Source organism: Magallana gigas, chromosome 2, assembly GCF_963853765.1.
Source record: "Magallana gigas chromosome 2, xbMagGiga1.1, whole genome shotgun sequence".
NCBI lineage: Eukaryota > Metazoa > Mollusca > Bivalvia > Ostreida > Ostreidae > Magallana > Magallana gigas.
The window spans coordinates 34,253,002-34,278,178 of NC_088854.1; the positions used below are offsets into that span (position 1 = coordinate 34,253,002).

Genomic DNA, 25,177 nt, shown 5'->3' on the forward strand with positions numbered 1-25,177 from the left:
GAAGACTTTTGTGATATGTTTTCTCGTGATTATAATAAAATTACAAATTTTTAAAGGTTTGTAGATTCAAGGCCTTTAGTACGTAATCCAGATGGAAGCATTTGCTTTGCAGAAATATGAGAAAGATTTCCTATTATTTTGTTTTTAAGGTGGCTCACTACACCTTGAAATATTTTCTCAAATCAGCAGAAAATCACTTAATTAAGATTGATATCATAATGGATGAGAAGTATTTTAGTCCAATATGCAAAAAAATGTGCAATTTTGAATGAAAAATTACATTTTCAAAAATTAAATTCAGTAAACATGAACAAAAGCTCCATGTGGATTCGAACTCATGATCTGCGGTTCAGAAGCCCAATACTTTAACCACTGAGCTACAACGTTATACAACCCAATCGAACGATAAAAACAGTTTGACAAAACGTTTAAATCGCCATCTTGTGACGTAGTGTCTTAAAAAGTATAAGTCTAGGTGTAGTGAGGTACCTTAAAAAAATAAGTTTCATGGGATGATGTAAATGAAGTTTAAAAAAAAAAGATTATAGTGTCAGCTTGTATTATAAAAAACATGTAAGAGTCGTTAAAACACTAGCTAGTATAGCTAATTACTCGAAGCTGGTTGATTGGTCACATTTGAACTCACGGGGAGCGTGCCTAAAATTGGGTTTTCTATACGTTACACCAATAACCCACGGGTTTTCTTCGTTGAAATCAGTCTAGTGTAGAGAAATCACAAGAGTTTCCAAAAAAGTTAATAATCAAGGCTCACAAATAGCTTTTTTTCTTTGCCAGAAGGAGTATTACTGAGTATTTATTTTGACAATTTTAAGGGAGAGGGTGCCGGGTGCGCGCCCTTCCCCACTTAAATCCACCACTGTAAGTTCAAGTTCATTTATTTTCACTCATAACATATAATGTTACATGAGGTGCAGAAGAATTTTATACAAAAGTATAAGAAAAGCAGGATTTACAAAAAGAAACAGAATAAAGTAAACAATGAATTTGTTATAGTTGTTACGTAGGATGACCGACTAAATCAAATATTTTTCTAATTAAAGTACACATTTTCATAAGTATTACATGATTTGAAGATGACATAAGTGTTCTAAATTTTAAGATGTTTGGGTTTTTAAGATAATAATTACTAAACAATTTTTTTTCTTACATGTGACAGTGCACTACATTCTAAAACATAATGAAATTCATCGCCAATTTGATTGGCTTCACATAAGCCGCATATATGTAAAGGTATAAAAAAACCCACGTGTACACAGAAGTTTCGTAGATTTTAAGTACATAATTTATTAATTGCAACCATTTGAAATTACCTTTTTTCACAATATAACATAACTAATAATTAGCCAAAACTCATGCAGTACAGTTCTAAACCATGTCCAATGATAATGAATTATGTCTAGTTTGTGTCCAGATCAACAGTCTAATGAATAAGACACTTTGTCCAATGATGAGGAATCCTTCGAACAAATCAAAGGAATATGTAGCTTCATCAAGCCTTTGGCAGAAAAGTTTCGTGGTGAATTCCGGTCAAAACGTCATAAACATTCGATGTTTTCAGTTTGACACCCAAACTGATTATCTGCAGTACACAAACGTTTCCAATAAAAAGACCGTTTAACTTTATATTCATGGAGCTTTTATAAATACATGTTTGGCAGAGCCAAGACACCAACATCATCACCAGCCCTAAAGGTTTGAGAAAAATGGTGAACACTAAACGAATAATTATGTTGCTGCATGTTCTAGATGCTGAAACCACACACATTTAGGTCAATGCAGGCATAATGAATATTACTACTAAGGCTTCCAGGGTATCAAATGTGTCATAAGTAGATTTATCTGCTACGATTATGATTTGGAACTCTTTTGTTTGTAAAATTGCAGTACAAAAAGATCGTATGACTTTTAAAAGGCGGAGAAATCATTATTCTTACTGACGGAAGAAAAAAAAATGAAATTTGGGTGATATAACATGTTTTCTGAAATTAAAAAAGTCATTTTTTTTTAATATATATTTGACTCAAAAGGTTTTTTTTAATCAAAAAGGGTTATTTTAAAAACAACAATCCACTCTTATATTTAATTTTAACATTCTGTTTTCCCTTAAAACACAACGATGTAAACAATGGCGCAAAATTTATTTCTCCATCATTTCAGTAAAATAAAAAAAAAAAATTAAAATACGTCAAATAGAAGCATTACAAAATGCCCCATCCCCTCACTTAAATAAACAATACTTTAAATCAAAATGTAACAATCACAAAAGTTTGACTATAAGCACCAAAATTAAAAGTAAAATAGTTTCATTCTATACAATGAGAAATCAAAGTACTGAAGTACTAATGGGGGTTGATTTTATCGATTTTGACATATTTTAAAATCAACGATATGTAATTTTGCATGGCAAGTAGTCTCTTACCTGTATTTGATTTACGTTCAACCAGACGCTTGGCTGTCTACGTAAATCTCCGACCTGTAGAGAGACTTTCTGCTTGTCGGAGATTTACGGAGACAGAAACAAGACTATATTGAACTCCGGTGTGGGAAAACATACTACTAAAAGATATTCAAATTGTTCCACCATTTAAAATCTGACTATTTTAAGGTATTTACAAAATAAGTTTAATTCAAAAACAATGCTTCTGATTACATTACATCGAATTTAACGATTATTTTCAAGTGCTAAGTCTTGTCAGCGGTGACGATTTGTACTAAGGTCCCGGTTTTCCAGAGTAACTGCATAGAAGAGTTGATTAAAATCAACTCCCAAAAATGGCTACAAAAATGTAATATGCTGAAAAAATTGCTATATAAAGATCACTGCTATCTCAAAAAAAATTAATATATGATTTTTAGTGTTATTCAGTTAAACTGAAATATCCTAACCACACAAACTTTTGACTTAGTGGTAAGTATTTTTGATCCAACATTTTAGGCTCAAAACACTGTATTGCAAGAATTACTGAAGGAAACGAATAATTAAATGAACAAAAATATTGTGTACCACATATGTTGAATATCACTAACAAGCTCTGATTTATATACGGATGGGAACGTACTGGGGGTCGTTGGCAACAATTGAGATCTGATAAAGCGACAGTTTAAGAGAGTTTATTTTTGTGTCACGTAAAAGTGTTCATCTTCTGGAAGGAATTTTTACTGGTCTCAATCATTCAAATAACCAAAGTCAGACAGTATTTTCAGGTGATTGTTTCAATATAAATCGATCTCCATCTCACAATCTGGAAAATTGTTAAGTTTGTTATGACTAAAACTTTTAATGTGGCAATTCTTAAAACCTTTTGTAGAAATTCTGACATTTTGAAACATATAAAATACAAAATGCTGCTAATATAATGGTACGTTTGAAACTCCTCTTTAGATCATTATAGTCTTAAACAAAAACTTTTCAAACAGTCAAGGAATTTCATTTTGCATGAATAAATGACAAGACTGGAAAGCCTGTAAAAGCGATTTCTGGATCCTACCAACACTCCATAGGCGGGCACCTGTTGGTGTGACGTCGTCGATGGCAACACCCACTCTAGTCCAGAAACCAGAACCTGTGAAAATATTCACAAGTTATGGTCTCAGGGAGAGAGGAAGTGAAAGATCCAAGTCACACATCTCTTGCAGCCATACTTTCATGTAAAAATCACTATATATATATATATGCGAGTTTATTAAGGAAAAGGCAGATGATAGAATGAGGAAATCAACAGTCACAGACAATGGAAAATAAGGACAAAACAGGAAAGCTTAGTGAGACTAAACAAGCCCCTGATAACTTCTAGCTGAATAGAGAATTGATATCCTTCAGAACCTGAATCATAACCCTATTTTATGGCAGTTGATACGTAGTTAAACATTAGTTAGGCATGAATTTCTGTAAGGAATCTATGCATTCAAACCAAGATATAAACTGTGCAAAGAAACAGCATAAACTGGTGGTGAATGATTCTGTCTGAAAAAGAAGAGTATACTTCTATTGAGCTATTTCTTTGGAAACGATAAAAACCTGAGTCCTAATGCTGCTCCGCATAAGCAATCTTTTGACAGACAGACAGATAAATGTAAGAGAACAGATGGACTGATTGATTACCTCTAGGTTCTATTACTTGAAGCTTTACTTGGAGAAAATCATACGTCTCATGAACTGACGTAATATACTGTATTTTGCAATTCATCCATTTCTCAGGAGCTCTCCCCCACATTTATATATATAAAAAACAAAACAAAACAAAACAAAGAAACAAACAAAAACCAGATAAAGATATTGATATATCTGTATTTATCAAAATGCTCCAGTCTTGGTTTCTTTAAATGTGATCCACATTGTTGTAAAAACTGTCAATTTCAGGAGGTAGGTGGTAGGGTAATGGTACGTGTGTCACCTTTATATCTCAGAAACTAAAATAAAGCATGTACAAATTATGAGCTAGACCCTCACAATGACAAAGACTGGCAGGTAGATATATGGTAAACTAACATGAGAGACTAAATCCTCTGACAACACATTAACTGCAAAGCTCAGTTGCAAAGCTTTCATTTTCAGCTACTCATGTGGAAGTTTTGCTAAGGTACATGTACTGTGGAATCATTAGATTTCGCGGTGGCTCAATTTTCGTGGAATTCGTGGGTACCTCTCATCCACGAATTAACATCCTCCACGAATTAATAAATTAGGGCAATAAAGTCATATTTTCTCTGTAGGTTTAAAAGAATACACGAAATTACGTCCCCACGATCCTGTAAAATTTAAGCAATCCACGAAAATTGGCCCCCACGAAATTTAATGATTCCACAGTATGTGGTGGAATGGAATCCTCCAGAGAAAGAGAGAGAGAGAGAGGGGGGGGGGTTCACAGAGCAATAAAAACTTATGGGGTTTGTAGAATTTTTGCGCACAATAACGAAGTACTATCATTAAACAAATGCAATTTAATATTTATTAGGTCAATGAAATAATTGGGCCCACCTGCTTATTTATTTCTAACAATTACGAAACAGATTACATTGCTGCTTTCCAATGCATAGTGCATTTATTTGATGACCTTTATTATAACAGCATTACCTTCATCCAGCCAGGTGACAATATGAAGTACTACACTAGACCTTGCACTCCTGCAGACTAAGGTTTCAACACTCTCTTTCATCACAACAATTGTCACAGCATCACCAGAGTTACCTCTAATTGTATCCTAAGCTATTGTCTTTGTGGAACAATATACATCTGATGTGAAACAGCATTACATGACAAAAGTCAGTCCATAAGTACTGCTGAGTATAGGTTATGCAAGTACATGTAAATAAATGTTAACTAAAGATGTTACAACATATTATTGCAGATAACTGGGGAAAATATGTTTTCCTCAGTATGAAATAGCAATCAGCTTAGTGTTTAATACATTGATGCCTGTCCCTCCTAGAATCCTTTACATATCCTGTTATAGACCTGGCGATAACACCCACTCAACGTAAACACATGTTGTCTATCTGAAAAAATAAGTACAATACATACTCATAGCAAGCTAGGTTCAATATGTTGGTGATATCAGCCTTCAGTATTTTATAGCTGTAAAACAAGTGGTTCTACTGGAATTCCAATGTTGATTTAAGACCATGACACAAATGGAGACCTTTATGTCATTTTTGTTCAAAATGTGTACCACCTAACACTAATGAAGAGCACTGGTTGGTTAAGATAAAAAGTTATCATAAGTATATGTACTGATGGTCAAAAAAAATAAAATAAACAGACACATTTTAATGGTCATACACATGGGGAAAAGCATAACATTTTCAAAGTACAAAATAATGGATTGTTTGTGAATTACAGATTAGGTCTGTTATTCTAAACCAGACTATATAGTTTTTTTTAAATTGTCTTAATTTTTCATTGGGGAAAAATCTATCAGGTAAGTCTAACAGTTTCAGGAAATCCCTCATTAGCTGAACCTCAAGGTGCCTCAATCAATTCTTGCTGAGCTAAGTCTAGACAAAGTGATAATATCTAGGTCATCAAACTCTAACCACAACTTCAGGCATGCAATATTACAAAGTGGTAACACGTGTGCCTTTTGAAATAGTTTCTCTTTGTTAATATATTGCCAATCAATATACCTGGATACACAAAACTTTAAATATCAACCATTTTTACGATTTGCACTACCAGTTTATTGCACAAACGTCCATATAATTAGTCATCGCTGTATATACATTCTTCCTAAATATCATTCCAGAACTTCATTGCCGATTACAAAGAGATTGCACACTGATACTACAAAGAATGCTACATGCTTGAACTGGTAGAGATCAAAGATCAAGGTCAACTACAACCCTTTAAAAAAAAAAAATAACTTTAATAGAACAAAATCTTTCTTGGATAAAAATTATGAAACAATTTTTTTTTTTTAAACGAAACAGGAAATGGAAAAAAAAACTAACAGAAGATATCCACATATTAAAGTTGTGCAAAAAAATTCTGTCATGCCATTTTAAACAACAAAGCTAGGTCTTGCTTTTCATATATCTCTCTCTATCGATCACTAGTCAATAATATTTACCTCTCTGTACTCAAGAGAAGTCTCATACTTCACTTCAATTAGTGCCATATCAACAAGTGAGATTTTTGTAGATGAGAAAAGAAGCAGCGGAAATTTTCAATTCCACACAGCAGACATTGTTTAGCCACTATTATCCTCACTTGACATTTTTTGAGTCTAGACTGTAAAGGAGATAAGTAGGAAATAGACAGCCATTCTGAACGCCCTTGTCCCAAGAGACCGCCCAATGACCTGATACAGCTAGCTTCTGTATTCAGCTTTACTCCCTACATCTGGATACTGTGTGATGCTCACCAGTGCTCACTATTAAAATTGACCACGTACCACTCCACAGTAATTTTTTCTGTCACTAAACCTTTTTTGTTCATGAGCAAATATTTTTATATGATATAGACTGCTGATAAATGCAGAAACATGGGATGCTGTCTGATTTGCCGGTTTCAATGTACAGATACCCTACAAATTCGTATTTATTCTCAGGATTCTACCAACAGCTAATGACACACATTTACAATATGACTGCAACCATCACCCCCTTAGGTAAAACTCTCACAAGTAACACAATATCTATAGAAAACCATGCATCCATCAGCTGATCACAAACCCTTGAATTTACAAAAATGGAATAATCTTGGAACCTAATTAACAAATGAGTATGACTCTTTTACGTTCAGAATTTGCGTCCACTTGCTAACCAAGACCATGCAATCTGCTGATTGAATGGATCAACAGAAAAGTCTTCTCAAGTATATGAATTATTGGCTCAGAGATCGAGTTTCATGCTGATGCTTTGCAAGACGTGAATGGCTGGTATACTGGACCCTAACAATAACATTTTGTTTCCTCCATTTACTTCCTCATTTTTTGGGGGGTGTTTTGTGTTCATTATTTGTGGGTTTTGTTCAAAAATATGAACATTTCTGTAACATCATTACCTTATTGTGTGAATTTATATATACTTACTTGATCATTTAAAGTGTTTCAGTCTACATGGAGTGCAGACAGCATATTTTGTTCGGTATCTGGATAATTAATACATAACTTGGACAGGATCATACCATCAAGTGTTCAAATACACCTCATATACCAAGCTCACCAATACACCAAAATGACAGAAATCTAAACTATTGCCAAATGCAATATCATCCAATCTCTAAATCTGAACCAGACATAAATACTCTGTCTACCTTTTACCAAGTTATATTCCTGATTCTGCATTTATTTTCTTCATTAAGCCGCTTTTCCTAAATAAGGTCAATAAAAGGAAATATTTGTGTTGTATTATAACCCAAGAATCACTGTACATACCATATGAAAGTATACAAGTACATGTACACCAAAATCATAAACAATTTTTAATTCAGCACACCAAGTGCAAAAAAAAATCCTCTAACTAGAGACGCAGTTTCCACAACAGGCAGTAATCAAGTCTACATTTATTCCCTGGATACAAAGCTGACCCAATTTGTCTTTTATTTAATTTGCCTCACAAAAATGTAACATACAGATACCATTTCAAATTGATAACTTGCCTTTACATACCTGGTTTGAAAAAAATTCCTGTCCTTTTATACAGTAACAGCTCCACCACACTCCTAATCTCTCGCTCTACTGACATATATTTCTAATAATAGCAACTCCCAATAAACCACAGTCTGGGCATACCTAGTATATTCTCAATTACAGGGTTATTAACTCCTCAGATGCGAGTTCACCTCAGGTGAAACTAACAACGGAAAAAGTCAGCTAGCCCAACTAAACAGAATTTCTTCCTGCAAGATGTCTTTTCCTCAAGTGAATTTTAACTTCAGTTTAAATTTTTGCTATTATTAATGAGGGAGGAGAAAGATAAAATTAAAGGAAGGAAATAAGATAGGGAGAACCAGATTTTTTTCTTCCTAAAATATATAGATGCTAAATTGACACTTAAAAAAGCAAATCACTTTCTACTTATATAATAAAAAAAAAAGATGAAAATTGAAAAATTGATAGTTTTTCTTATAAGCACAATATCTCAAAACCACTTGGTGTCTACAATTCCGGTGCTGAATGTCCCATTATTTATCAATTCTATATTGACAAAATTTAGAGGAAAACAACTTATCTTGCATCATATAAAAGATTAAAAAAATGTCATACATTAAAAACTTTATGACTATTTCAAGATAGAAATAAGTGTAACTGAAAGAAATCATTATCAAAAAAATATTACAAAATGAAATGGTTAAATGAAGCCCCCCACCCCCCAATAAAAATAATTTAAAAAATATAATCTTAAATTGTAGACAAATAACTTACCCTAAGGGAGAAGCTGAAAATCCACAATTTCATCCTTATCAGTAAGCAGACAATATGCACAGTGCATTCTGCATCTAGTGCAGCAGAACTGCTGCAGATTCTCTGTCGTCTGCTAGGGAGTGTTTATTATTTTTGGCACCTTCAACAAATCTCTCCCATCAGTGTTCTTCTTGGGATAAAAAATTGATTTTTCATGTAATTGACTTAGAGTCTAGACAGTATAGTTACTGCACCATCAGTCAGGATTCAAGCGCCTGACAAACACAGACAAATTGAAGGAATTTTTAGAGGCAAAATTATTTATTGTCCAAATTAAACTTCTGGTTACAATTTCTTGGAATTTTAACTTCATTATTTCAGCCATTATTTCTAGATCACTTGTAAAAACTCTCTCATAATCTAATATCAAGTGAGGTGTACTAGATGGTGAAGAACAAAGTCTGGTTGGTAATTTCATCATATGACGAGGAACCCTGATGGAAATCAAAATAAAAAACTGAGAAATATTCCAAGGTAAGCCTCATTTCATTTGTACTTTCTTCTGTAAGAGAGTGTAAGTAAATTTACTCACCTATTAGTCTTCTAAACAAGAGAATACATATCACTTATTACACAAGACAATTCCTCTATTTCATCATGGTAGCAAGCCACTAAGCTCAAAGCCGACTGACTGCTTCCCCAGACAATAACATTTTTACCGACAGTGTGCAAGTACAACATGTGCATTCCTTCAGTATTTGCCCAAGACATTCCTAGCCTGTAGGAACTAGTTGCCAACAATTACATAAAGGATGCATGCACAACACTGTAGCTTACAGAGAAAATATTTGCAGTCTGTCAATGCCACTTTTTATTCCTTAAAAAATCTTCAGATATTTAACAACCCAAGCAGCCAGTCTGGCATTTGCTATCTTGAAAGTTGGTGCAATAGAAAACACTTTTCACAAACTATGCCCATGATTCTTCCAAGAAATTCATCCATTAGGATTGAGAAGTTATATATTTACCACACTTTTAATCTTTTTTGGATACAAAATGCAACCTTAACCTTAAAGTGCCTAGACCATTTCACTTTGAATATTAACCAACATTTGTCTTTTATTTTGTGGCTTTGATTGCAAAGTTTTACAATTTAACAGCAGAACGTTGAGAATCCAACTTATCTGCCTTAGTAATATACTTAAGGAATAACATTCCATGCAATAATTGGTTAGTTAGGAAGACGGTCATGCAATTAATTCAATCACAGTATTTATGATATCAAATAGGCTATATTTCTAAATGTTTAAAGAAATTGTTCAATTATGTTTTATCATAACATCTAAATGTGTCATCCTCCGTATCCATTTATTCAATGAAGTTATTAATTAGGAAATAATATAAAATATTACTTTGATGTTTTTTTTTATTTTGACTAATATGTTAGTATGCAAATGGATATATAAAAGAATTGGACATCAGGCAGTGCCTATATAACTTTCCTCCCAATGGATATTATCTTTGTTCTAGTTGCAAACGTGCAATGTGTATTCCAATATACAAAGAAGGATAACTCTGTCATCTTAATTTCTGTTTGTTGTAGTGCTAGAGTTCATTTATCATTTACAGTCTTTAATATGTATCAATAATGTGTCATTTTATCAACCGATTTTGGAGTCTTTTTATTAATAAGTACCTATACTTTACATGAAGACTGCACATCTTAAAATGCTAGTCTTAGACATGATATAGTGATAGGAAGACTGATCGATATAATCTTAATATATGTCTTTTGAGTGATTTTTTATTTCTACATGTATTCTGAACTTTCTTCTTTTGAGATTGTTCAATATTAAATTTAAAAAGATCTACATCTTCTGTTATTCTAATGCAGCTTGATCTATCTTAATTATTTATACCTGAATCTGAAATATTTTGTGCCAGACTTGGTTCAATGGCCAATAAAGCTAATTAAGACTGGTAAGTTCAAAGTAAATCAAAGAAAATAAAAAAGAACACAATCTTATAAGTAAAGGACATCACTAAGCACATCACCCATTCAGTGACGAATGAGGTCAAGGCAACCCTTCATTAACTACACCACACTTAGATAGAGCATCTTATATTTCATGACTTGAAAGATGAATACATGATCATTAAATGTATTTGACTGATGACAACTCTGTGTTACTATACTCACCTTCACGAGTCTGCATTAGATGCCTGCAATTTGTTGTCACACATGCCACAAGGAAAGCTAGCAAGTTGTATAGTTCTCCATAAAATGTGTTGTAATTCTCAACTATACAACCTACTACCTCAACTCGAGACCATGTACATATAGCTTGCAGAAGTACAGTACTGCAGCATTCCTGTAAACGAAGCCCTCTCAATCAAATTCTCACGTAGATCAATGGATAATGCAGACATGAGTATTGGGGGTTGGAAGTGAGGATGTTAATTGGCAAATTATTGCTCATTAGGTAGTCTTCAACATTTTAATTGCTTTTTACTTTCATTCAAGAGAAAGTGTCATGAAGAGAGAAGAACAAAACCCACACTCTGTATTAACAGAAGTCACATTATCATTTGTAAAAAAGTGGTCAGAATTGCACAAGGTGATTCCATCAGATGACACAAATCTACTTAGCATCATATGAACTACTTGAATAAATGCCTATCAGATATTGTCACTGCCTGTTGTGGATCAGGTGAGCTAAATATGACTACTCACTGTGATAAAACACTGATTTGTTGTCTGATTTTTAGGAGATCAGGTAAAATTGGATATCACTGATTGTCTATGATAAGGTGAACTAGATATCACTGGTTGCTGCTTGCTTGTCATTGATCAGGTGAACTAGATATCACTATTTGGCTGTGTGATCAGGTGAGCTATATAGCACTGCTTAACTGCATGCTTGGTAGACACCTGTAGATCTGGGTTTTTGTCTGGCTTGTTGACTACTGCAGAGACGACACAGACCCCTAGATCTGAGCTTGAGAATTGCCCACACAAGTTCGGATCTACGGGTTCCTGTTGCCCTGCCTGATGACTGGCACACTTGAAGACCATTAATAAAACAGTCATTATAATTATCACAACTATCTTACCTGAATTCTGTGTATTCTTCCCATTGACCAATAATTTCACATCCTCTTCAGGCTAAAAACAAACAGAAAAATTTAAGGTAACATTTCAATTCCTTATATTTAGTAAAATGTTACTATTGCTCCAACTTTTCATCTTAAATTTGCCATTTCAACTAGATTGCTCTTTGATGTCATGCTTTTGTGAAATGTATATCAATAAATTAATAATATATTTGATGCACTGGTATATTGATCCATTAAAAAAAATCAATAATTAATCAATGACTGCGAAATTATAAGAGAAGACAATCAAGCTAATTGTGGTGAGATTTATGCAATGTCAAACAGTCCCATATTCAGTGAACTTCACCAAAACAAATTAAAAAAAACCCCATTTAGTTACATTCTGGCTGGGCAGGAACATATAACACCAATTCCAAATATAATCGATGGAATGCCCACAAAGATTAAAAACATAATCATTATACTTATTGAAGGTCAATCACTACTTTCTATGAATGGACTTGTGTAGGTCAAGGAGGAATGTAAGAACTAGTAAATCCATATAGAGACCCAGGGTGACCTCCATGATTAATACCCACAAATGTAAGGTCTCTATAATGGATTTCATTTTACTATGTGTTCACTATGGAAGCCTTTGAAAATTATCAGACACTTTGCTGATTTATAGAAAAAATGGTGTTAATCCTTCTAAGTGAAGAGTTGATGGTATTGCACCTTTAGAGATTCTGTCTGGCATTACACCAGAGAACCCCACGGACATGATGTGTCAACAGCTGCAGTTTTATGACAATGCTGTCTGATTACAATGAATAAAAATAAGTAACACTCAGTCTGGCATTCTACAAATAACATCTTGGATCTCCTTCAATCTGACCCCATAAAAGTGGCCTGTGATCATAAAAAAAAATGAAACTGATTTCAAAGAAACTCTGCATTATCAATAACTGTGATGTCTGGGTAAGATATTTCTGAATCAACACTGCACTCATTCTTAAGATAACATTCTGCCAGAAGATACTGTCATCTCTCTTAAAATGCTACTGCTGCTCCATTGCTCACCACGAAACCAATCAAAGTTTTACAAAACATAATGGCTTTCCCTGAGTGGTACTTTATGTAATTATAATAAAGTTTACAGAGGAAGTAAAAAAACAACAACATGCTATGGTGACAGTCCTTTCATTCACAACTGGTATTTGTCGGAGTGTGAGTGATAGACTTCCAATGAAATGTTCTCTGTAGAGTCCAATGACCCAAAAAAAGGTGTTAAGTTTGCACAGAATTCAGTTTATCAAGCAGTTTTCCTGCAATTCATTTGTAAAATCAATAAATTTAAATACCCAGTCTAGACAGAGATTGCAAGATTAAACATGATTACTAGAGGTTTGAACTGAGATACCCAACAGGCCTACTTCTACAAACTCTTCAGAGAGGAAACAATGTACTAATTCCTGACGAGACTTCTCTGTGGATATCTTAGAAAGTTTAAAATCTTAAATTCCAAATCACTGACCACAATCCACACTTATTTATAGCAGAATTATGGGTAACATCCTTTATTGGAGGAAAACATATAAAATGAAACTTTTCATGAAGCTCCGGCCCCAACTGTTCAACATGTAGTCAATATAGCTGCCTGGTATAGTAGGGACCGAAAGCCTGCTTGTAAGGAGTGCTCTGCATAGGCAATGACCGTCTTCTCGTTCCTTCCCATAAAACATACACAGTTCAGTGGCCAAGTTGATCCACTGATACTTATTCTGTCTCAGAGGGTCATAAGTAATGGCTGCTATCATCTAAAATAATCAAGTGCAAGCCAAGGAGATGTCTAGACCATTGCAACAGATGGTCAATTTACCCTGTGATAATTTCATTTTTGCAATTAAATGACATTTCATCATGATTGAAAGGTTCCAATATAACCATAATTAACATAACGCGGTTGAACCTATTGGCTATTGAATAGTTTATTGTTAATTCATCCACCAAAATGAAATTCATAAACCAAATATATTAATATTTCAATAACAAAATCAACCACCAAAAACTATAAAGGCCCTCTGATTTGTCACTGTACAGAAACTATCAATTTAATAATAAAAATGACTGCTTCCTGTCTGAAAGGCCAAAAAAATTAAGCAGTTGGTTTTGATATATATTTGCAGCCTTATTAGATAAAATAATCAATGTGACATTTCCATTGCTATGAAAACTCCAATAAAAATGACTTTTTAAAATTAATATCTTTTGAAAGAATGTTCACTTTGCAAGCAAACGAAACTTTTTCAAATGAATTCCAGTTTGTTTCAGACTGATCCTAATACACATTTAACTTGATTATAATTTACCACCTATTTCAAACAGAGAAAACCCAGAAGTGATCAGGTGAGCTAAAAGATATCAACTTTGTGAATAACATTAATGCTGTCTAGACAATAAAATTGATCGCAACATGACACATAGAAAAAAATGAGGATAGTAACACTAAAAAGGTAGCAACAGGATGAATACTCTGATGACAGCGTGACCTAATCAATACACCAAAACTCGTCTGACCATTATGGGTCTTCCGCGTGTGATCAAGATACTTATTGATATTACTGGTACTGTATTCTCTGAAATCTTGCAATGACTCCAAGCTCTCTGTCAGCAGAATTAATTCTGGTGAATTCCATTAGTCTCGGTTTCCAAATTACAAAACTGATCTTACCATTTATACCATCTGTGAAGTTTTGGAATTCGAAAGTCAGACAAAAAGCAATTCATTTGATCTGTCCAAGAAAGACAACCCTGTCTATGCTTATAGAATGCAATGCATTATCTACAGAAAGGATGCAACTCTGTAACAAAAAATATGTTCCCCGAGTTCCAAATCGAGTGTTATTTATAAAAATTACTCAGTATTCTCTGGTAATGAATATTGCTTAGTAGTTAAAATATTAAACAACTTTTGAATATGATGTGGATTATTACAGGTTTTTGTGGACTCGCTCGTGTGATATTTTAGGATTGGATTAAAAATTGTTTTAGCACAATTGTTTACACACTATATTTATTATATACCCATCAATTTTCCTTCTTTGATACTGTTAATTTTACAGAATGTGATATGATTTTCCACTGATCACCAGACTGTGATTTTCAGAATCCAAATCACCTCTCTCTGAAACTAATGATGTAGTACACAATAAATGATGTTAGCTTTTCATAGCCAGTTTAAATAGAGGGTTTTTTTTTTAAACAAGTAAACACATAATTTATTCAAAATAATTTATTTTTTACCTAAATTTTTAATGGGAGGGCATATACACTGTAATAAATTTAACATCATAACACTAACTTGATCCAAAGAGCCAGATCATGTCTCGTTGCCAGGCGTGGATTATCAGACCAAACTCAAGGCTTCGCTTCTCATTTGATCTGATGATCCGCACCTGGCAACAAGACGTAATCCGATCCTTACTGTTAATATGACTATATTAATTATACTTCCACTGAGAAACAAAAGGTCTACAACCTGCTCCAATCATTTTCTTTAAATAATCTCAGAAGACAGTATTCCATCTTAAATATCGTATAAATATCATATGATATCACATATATGTACACAGTAAGTTTGGGTAAAAGTCAATCTAGTTTGACTAGGTTTTATCATAATACATGTATACTTATACTAGGATGAGATATTGCACTTAATTATATTGTGTGGTTATCTGACTTAACTACAAAGCAATAAGTAGCTTCAAAAGCAGCTGCCTTGAAATTATCCATTTAATAACAATACAGACCATATAATTAGACGGCAAGACCAAATATCAATGTTCCACCTGTATTTTGAGACTAGAACTCCCACTTAACCCAAAAATACACGAGTCCATCTTTCTATGAATTTCATTTTCCAGTGTACACCACACTATTTACCATAGATTTAGCTCCAACAAGATCATTTTGCACTTCATCCCAGCTTGCACAAATTGATTTCAAAATTCAATCCCATCCATAACTATCATTAATTGGTTTCAAGTTCTTTACACTAAGATAGATGGAGAAAGAATATGTTCAACAGAATCATAGATAACATACAGTTAAACCTCCGATTCTCAAACTCTATGAAACCAAGAAACAACTTTGAGATATCAAAGTATTCCAGATATAGAGGTTAAATAGTGGAGATGGGTCATATAGACAATACATGGCTGCTTGCCTAATCCAATCATGTTTTATGCATGTACCAGGATGTGTAAATTACATAAAGCTTAAAATATTTTTGCATATCCTCTGTATCCAGGATATTGAGGTTTGAATGTATCATAGATAATTGCGACATAATACTTCTGTGATATTCTTTAAATGTATCCCCGATTTAGTATTGCGCAATATATGGCATGGCATGTTTTTTATTCTAATGTGCAAATTAATTTCAGATTCAAGAAATGCCATGGACACCCTATAAGGTATCATCAAGAGCAACTCAAGATACTTAATTAATTAGATCAATGATCATAAAATCATGATAAACACATGTCAAAAAGAAGAGCTTTTGAACAAAGAATTAACGCTTTGAATAATCATGATATGAAAACAATCATCAATATCATATCAAATTCTTTGTATGTTTATAACCAAATTTTATGGCAGTGTCCAAATTTAATTTAATTACTTAAGGTCTGAAGATGACTGTTTTAACTTAGGGTCAGTTGACCTTGTATGGCACATGTGCAAAGAATGCACAATAGCAAATTCGTACACTAGCTATCATCCCTTATTAAAAGAGGGAAGGGCTCTCTATTTTAGCCAGCTAACATCTTTACTCTCTAGTGTCACCAATGTTCTACAAGATTAAAAAGCCTTCAGTGTCCACCCGATTCCTTCCCCTCAAAACAATTGTTGTAATGTCTCTCACCTACAGTATAAAAAATCCTTCATCGAAATGGAGATTTTTTTCCTACGCATTTTGCTTTAAATTCTACTGACTACACTGGCTATTCAGACCTTATTTACAAGCTTCTTAGTGATAACGATATAGCCGACATATTGAATATTTCTTGAAGGCAGATTTGGAAACTCATTCACGATATCCAGGAGGTCTATAGACTCAAACGTTCTACTCACTATGATTAGCCATTCTTTGAGGCGATTACTAATGGCCTGATCACAAGAAGTTGTAGTCAAACCTAAACCTTTTCTAAATGCTCAAACATTTTAATGTTCAGTCAAGCATTTCAACTATTTGTCTGTGAAGGTGGTATGGGACACCTCCATCATGTAACGTACTTCCTATCGAAATAAACAATAAATTCAAGCTTAATTTTATAAATGTTTCCTTTTACGAATTTGCTACCTAACAGCATAGCGCAATAGGTTAAAGTGTTAACTAAGAATCTGTACATCATGAGTGTGAATTCCGCTGGGGCTTTCATAATTCTACACTTTCTAAAAATATTCAAAACATGTTTTTTGTCAAATATTGTGAAAATTGAAAATTATAATACAGTGAAAGTATTTTGATTGTAATGGATTTTTATCCACATCAATATTGACAATATTAGTCAATAAATTCCAGATTTTCATGAAGAAAGAATTGAATCACACTAATTAGATGTTATTTTCCCTTCCTTAAAATCATATATGTATCAATTCAAATTACAAGTTCCAATTTGACTTTCATGAAAAACAACAATAAAATCAAGAACAATATATGTTGAGATTATATATGGTTGTCATTAATATAATTTCTCTCTTATTCTATAAGAGAAAATATTGATCGACCCAATTAAGATCTACCCTTGACATGTAAAGCTTCTTCTAGCTTTGCCCAGCCTCATTCACAAAGAAGAATCTCAATAGAAAATAAATCTTACAGTCCTGAATGTGTAGCAGGTGTTACTTAGAAATTCTTAGCAAACAAAGAAGTTTTCTTGAGGACAATGAACTGTTACCAATATCGCAACCAAACAAGGCTTTCTTTGTTAAGGGTGTGTGCATGGTTGTTGTGTAATTTACGAGCCATGCAAGAGTCTGAGGAACATTTTGTCCGCAGCAAGGGTTAATCAAATGCAACATAATCGCTGCAACAAAGAAATCTCAGAAGTTCCATAAAAATCAATCTGAAGACAGCTCAGTACCTGTGCTTCTGTTCTTCCATCAAGTCTTATGACATATAAACAGTCAATTTTGCAAAAACTGCACGAGACCCAAACATACTTTTATGAAATGGAATATATATAACTATAACATGAATGCCATCATCAGATAGCTATAACTAAGTCCTTGTGCTCCCTAAAAGACATTCAGAGCTAATTCCTAAGGGAACTTAAATCTCCCCCCCCCCAAAAAAAAATCATTTCAATTTTTTCTCAGTCATGAGAATAGATTAAAGATAAATGTATGTTTTGAACATGGCAGTGATCATGCAATATTCTGAGAGTAAGTCACTGTGGTTTTTAGATTTAAATGACCTATAAAAATTAGTTTTTATCAAAATGATAATGCTCAGCAAGTCTGTATAATGAAATTGTGTCTGACAGTCACAAAACCATGTTAAAAAAAATCAGTAATTAAGCAAGAAAAAATGTGATGCCTTGCATTATAATTTATTGTACAGACCTATCCAGTATGGAGGTTTTTTTTGTCTTTAGGAGGTTTCACTTAAAAAAACCCACACCTGACACCCCAAACTCCAGGTTCTGATGAGACTAAAATCAAAGTATTGAAACTACTTACACAAAAGACTCACTGATTTTGTTCTAACATAATGATTATCTGTTTATAAAAGACTTCACAAAAATTGACTCGGTAATTCAAGAATATTCTTTTTTGATTTATAGTTCTATCAAATATTTAAAATTTAATTTTCTAAGCCTTTATCCATGATGATAAAGCCTTTGTTAAAAGTTGTTATAAACTCTATGTGTAGTATACAATACAATAATGATTTAAATTGGGTACGTTGATATTCGTTCCTCATACATTCACTTGACTTAGTGTCAAAGGGATGTCACTGACATTAAAAAAGATGTTTCAATGCATAGAATGTCAATTATAACATTACCAGTCTAGACAAAAATTAGTAAAACACATTAATATTGATAAGCAATATCCCAAATGGGTATTGAATGCCCCTTGAGCATTTATTGATAGAATCGATTTTAATCAACAAATTGCTGGGACTTTTAAGGTTGGTTTTTTTTTCACAGTTCATGTTATAGAGAGTCTAGACTTGCAAAATCAAATACCATAGGTGTTATTCACATTCACAATAGATAAGATAATTTTATAAAGTATTGAAATAATTTCTTTGATACACCAGGATCTTTGAAAATACATAATCACACTTAATTTTATCAAGTAATTAACTCAAGGAAACTGAGACATTAAACTTAAAAACATAAACAATATCAAAAACATATCAAGCACAGAAGTTTTTGGTCAATTTCATGTTCCATAATCAAATTACGATACAAAAAAGTTTAAAATAAGGTCAAAGTCCCAGAGATACTGGGTCAGTATGTAAATAGCTCCCTAGTGGTTACTCCTTCTATAGCTTGTCAATTCAAAATCATTTGGGAAATTAGATAAGAGTTCTGCAGTTCTTTCAGACACTTAATGGCTAAGATATATATGAAAGCTGGTACCCAAAATGTGTAAAACATTAGAAATTGAGTGGCAACTCATTTCAAATTGTTTTGAAATTTAATGGTCAATGTTGTTCTTACTAAGGATAAAGATATGTACATAAGTTATTTGATTGTTTATGAATCCTCTATACCAGGTATATAAATATCTATTACTGTAAAACTATATAAGTAGCTTACTGCTTGACACAGCATAGATCTACAAGTTGTCACAGATGGGCACTTTGTCAAAAAATATACCTTAATTCTCCATCAGTTAAACCCTTTGCTGACTATACTGAAACAGCTCTAATTTTTGGGCGAGCTCTGCAAGCATTATATTCTGCTTTACATGGACAGAGCATACATTTTGTACTTTTATTAATGCTTCTGTATTTTTAATTTCTTTCCTTAGTTTCTCTTCATTTATTTTGGGGGGAACAGAGTATGGAGTACATTTTTGTAATGTTTCTCTGGTATATTATAATATTGTACTATATAATTATGTAATGTTTTTCTTTGCTATATATTGGTCAAAATCAGTTTTTGAGTCCCACCTGAGCATGGTTACAAATATTATTTTTAATGCTAAAAAAAGCAATTGTGGACCCATGGTTTACAAGCTTTACTAAACCAAAATTTATCATTTTGCTACATATTTGGTTTTTTTTTCCTCCTTCTTCCCCTAGATTATGAAATGGTAAAATTACAACTTAACAAGACCCTCTTGAAATTCAGGACTTTGATTCAAGAAAGTAATAGAAACACATACCAAGTTAATTTACTTTTATCCAGTTATTCAAAGGAAGCCATTTAATCCAAATATCAAAAAAGTAAAATTAAGTTTTATGAACTTTGTATGAAACAAAACTTAAAAATGTATTCTACTGAATATGCATTACAAATGACCTAGTAATTTTCATACACTCCGGTTAAAATTGGGAAATGCAGGTAATGTTTGAACTGTGACAACTCTATCAAAACTCAGATTTGAAATAACAATCAATAGTACTGTGTATTTTGACAGCTTTCAAGATGTAAAAATATTGATGGGATCAATATGTAAGCCACTCTAGGTTGAAGTAAGTAGTTGCTATATATAATGACTGTCAGCACAATAAGCATTTTTTTTCAACCTTATCAAGATTGTGTAGCAGACGATAGGTATATAGAAAGCCCTGGTCTACCATGACCCAGACAGTATTCAAATGCTTCAGGAGGCACAACCAAAGGTGTTTAAATGCCTTGCCAACTCATATATCATTCAGTCCAATGCACACATACACACACATACACATATGAAAGTTAATTCTTTTTTAATATTTGTTCTTTCTTTTTTCGTGTGATGACAGCTGAAGATGCAACTTATCATATTCATTATTTTCTGATTTTAAATAAATATATATATGATTCAATGCATAAGTTACATTTAAAAAAAAAAAAATGTGTTCAGACTTTTTAAGTACCTCCACCAAAAAAAATCTACATATATCTGGTCATAATGATGTGTCCAATGATATCATCCCATCAAATGTTCTCTAAACACTGATTTTTTTCAATATATACCTTCTAAAACCCCATAATTTGCAGGCCGGGACATAAATTGATCTACATAATCTTTTTTTGGTATCTGCCTACAAAACAACATTTTATTGGGTTTTTTAACACAACTATTAAAAAAACGTTATATGCCACAAGTCAGTTTGACCCAAGAAGAACATTCACTCGATCCTCTTGTCACCTTCCAATGAGCACAATTTCCTGAACTAATCTATTCATAAAAAGTGACTACTTATGTTATTATTTCAAAGTTATACTCTTACAAATGATATGCTCCTATCAGAATCATGTTCCAAAATCCTGTGACATTTGGGGACTTTACCAGAAGTTTTGCTCTAGAAAAAGTATTTCCTTTTGGAAATAGATAAAGCTAACTCATGAAATCCATTACAAGGTTCCAAAAATAATTCAGGGTGACACTTCATACTCAGACACAAACAAGCAAATCTCTCAAGTGCACAATGCATTTCCCCATGATTTATTCACTGAAATCATTTCCATAAAATAAGCAAATTCTGATATAGTCTTGACATATTTATCAGAAAGTGGGTGAATTGTTTCAAGGTCTCTGTTTAATTGTATCCTTAGAAAACTTCATCAACACTTCAGAATGTAAAATTCCTGCATGACTATTTATATACATGCTTACTCTACAGAAAGCAGTATATGCTGTTCATTGTACAGAGCAGCCCTTTGTTTTTTATCAATCCCGGGCCTATCTAAAAGGATAAAATTCTGATTTCCCCATTTTTCATCAAATGAGTCTCTTTGCTGAGCAGAAACTGGGATGTATATAAGTTAACTGCATTTTTTGCTATAGGGATACTTTGTTAAATTCACTTTCCTCATTCATTTTTTAAATGAAAAAATTCTTCTCAACTTAATTATTCCAAGAATTTAGGGTTGATGAGTCCTCGGATTTTTGGTACAAGTCATGTTATTAACATTATGAAATTAGGAAAACTCTTTGATCTCCGTCGCACTCCGACTATAAAAACTAACACAGTGTATGAATTGAGCTCAGCTTAACGAAACTTTCTTAACCTTTCCAAATGCTACGAGTCTTTTACCTATCAGAATAGGTGTACCACATAAAACATGACCGCTATGGTTAAAAGGGCGCCAAAATGATGAGAACCCCACCTGAGGCCCCTGAGAGCAATCTATTACACTGTAATGTGTGGAAATCCATTGAGTAAAGCCTAGTGTACAATAAGTAGCCTAGCCATTATACAAACACCAGACTGGTCAGTCTGAGGTCAGGCCACCAAGTTTATACAGAATGTCTGAGGTGGCAGACAGGGGGGTCAAATTAGGTGAATTACGATCAAATTTCACCACAGGTCTTCATTGCTGAAGTCATTTAGAGATGTATATATATTCCTGCCATATGTGTGAGATGTGATATTTACTCTGTTCTAATATCTATCACACACTAAGCTAAGATTATAATACACACATCAAACTCCCTACACTCTAATACACACAGCTCCAAGCATGGCGTTACACTAAGTCCTTGTCCGGAAGACATTTTCCCCGTACATTCACGGAACATACTTAAAAATTATGTTTTTATGTAAACGATACGTCAAGTATTTTCTTCCATAAACTTACATCATTCCAAGACCAAAAATATACTCACTGTTACAATGGTTCGCGTGTGATATGTCAGCATTTTTAATGATGCCCCCAAAAACATTCCACATATAATTATCCGTGAATTCACAGTATGGGAGGGTAGGAATTCTTGGCGTACCAAACATCCACCCAAAATCCACGACATAAAACTCATCCACAGCCCCGGCTCTATTCTTAACTATCATGAAACAATCTGTCTCGATCACACATATCCTTCTTCTGTGTTTTCACAATTAACACATGCTCCGGTATCATTAATGAATGTTCTGACAATAAGACAGCAGCATCCATTCAATTCATCATTGTACAGTACACTCAGTCGGAATATGATTTGTTAAACATGTGAGAGCTAGCTTATTACTTCACCGGTTCATCAAGGTCAGGCAAACGCCAAGTTTAAATTCAGATTACATAGCATCCTGGGTAAAGCGGGGATTTGAAAAAAGGTAAACTACAGATGTAGTTGAAATTCAGACAGTTAACCCCTCTTTCACACAAATACACAGGGCACAATGCCAGACACCTGGCAAATCATTTCACAAATGGGTAGACGTATTAATCTTTAAAATGTTCAACTTTTTAAAAAAAAATTTAAAAATATTTTTAAAAAGGCTTAGATCAGTTTCTAACAATACATTTATTTAACAATTCTGACATACTTATCTAAGATATGCATATTCTACACACTCAGCAAAATATGCTGCACAGTTATTAGTTTCCCCATACAAAAGATTTTAGAGCTTATCAAAATCGATACAGCTGAAGATTTTAAAAGTTTAAACTTACCAGCTTAGTTTCAACAAAAAAGAAAAAAGAAAAGAAAAACTAAACCTCCCTGAACCTCATAGGAGAGGCTTAATCCTTCCACTGAGTCGGACACAGACAGTTTTTTTTATTGGGTCTCACACAAAAACAACCCAAGCACAGTTCAAAAGGTACCTCTCTCATGAGGTGAGCAATTACACCAATACACTTGTGTAAAAAATCAATTCTGTCTGCTAAAACAGTAAATAAAACAAACAAATATGAATAATCACTGGTCTGTCTACAGTGTGTCAAGCCACACCGTGACCTAAATACAAGTTAATTTTAACATCTTATTTGCATATCTATGCTGTTCTAGTCTTTTGTTGAAAAAAAAAATTAATTGTTATGTGTCACAGGACAAAACGCAGAGATGTCTACAATGTCCACGTACAGTGAGAAAGTTTTAAAAATAATATTGGAAAATTTTCAACACACCCATTTTATTTAAACCCCAACACAACATAAAGAAATAATAGACGCTCTGCATAGTTACGCACACAGACTGATTAAAATTTATTGCCTTTTGGCATGGGACGGGACCTGGTGTGACCTCACCTAATGACCTCGCCATGATAATGATGTCTGAAATGGTACTTATCAACAGGGGCACTAAATAGGGGGACAAGCAGGAACTCAATTCCTGGATGCTCGGGTACCAGCTATTGACCACTACTCTTAATTACTGCAAAAGGAAGAATTTCAGTATAGATTTAGCTCAATCAACCAGATGACTGACAACAGAGCCTTTTCATACCCTGAATGTGGAGTGATGACAATAATGACAATTCATCAACAAGAGAACAGACCATGACCACCATCCATTGATCAGTCAGTCAGCAGCAGAAGGGCCTAGCTTCTGTGTTTCTTTGGGATCAATGTCTAGGATACAGTTTTTTGTTTGTTTGTTTGTTTGTGATGGTCAGACTAGTTTGAAATTTTGGCACCAGATACCTCATTTAGTAGAGCACCTTACTAGAGATTCAGAGGGTCCAGGTTCAAATACGGTCTCGTCCGTCATTATTTCTTCTATCCTGTTAAATTTGGTGCTGTGACCAACATGTTGGAACTGGCTGGGGTGATCTTTGAAGTTTAAGATCATTTAAGGGGGAGAAATGTGATGGTCTGACCAGAGCAAATATCCGTGCCAGATAACTCAGTTGGTAGAGCACCTGAATAGAGATTCAGGGGGCCCGGGTTCAAATCCAGGTCTGGTCCGTCATTATTTCTCCCATCACGTTACATTTGTCATGAAGTTTATGCCACCTATGAACATACTAATGTTCCTTTTTTAAACAATGGAAAGAATCTTTATCAATTTCTTTTACCTGTTTTCCTTCTATATCATTTTGAATTACTTAATAAGTATGATATTTCTAAGTTCTATGTTTATGATCAAGTTCAACAAAATTTGAACAACTAAACATTACACAAGTATATCTTAAGGAATTTTGTTATAAATGTAATTCCCTTGTCACAATGAATTCAGCAGGTACTTCCAACATAAACTAAGTAAAAGTGAGCAGGCTGCAAGTATGCACATCTATTATTCTGTCTCTACATCAAGAGGCCCACAGGCCG

At 33.5% G+C, this 25,177-nt stretch overlaps 1 protein-coding gene across 3 annotated transcripts in view; it reads right to left on the reverse strand.

Annotated features, from left to right (window-relative positions):
* Positions 1-963: 963 nt before the first annotated feature.
* The window catches only part of LOC105335230 (uncharacterized), a 58,288-nt gene continuing 34,074 nt past the window's right edge, over positions 964-25,177 (reverse strand). Inside the window, exons 4-6 of one of the 3 annotated variants that reach the window (XM_066076314.1) lie at positions 11,979-12,030; positions 8,886-9,358; positions 964-3,584 (exon numbers count right to left, since the gene is read on the reverse strand). In XM_066076314.1, coding sequence (XP_065932386.1) covers positions 9,342-9,358; positions 11,979-12,030 — 69 coding nt within the window. In that variant the 3' untranslated portion in view covers positions 964-3,584; positions 8,886-9,341. Of the gene's footprint in view, positions 3,585-3,755; positions 4,432-8,885; positions 9,359-11,978; positions 12,031-25,177 lie in introns of those variants that run through there. The other 2 variants (XM_066076313.1, XM_066076315.1) reach the window with 2 other exon arrangements.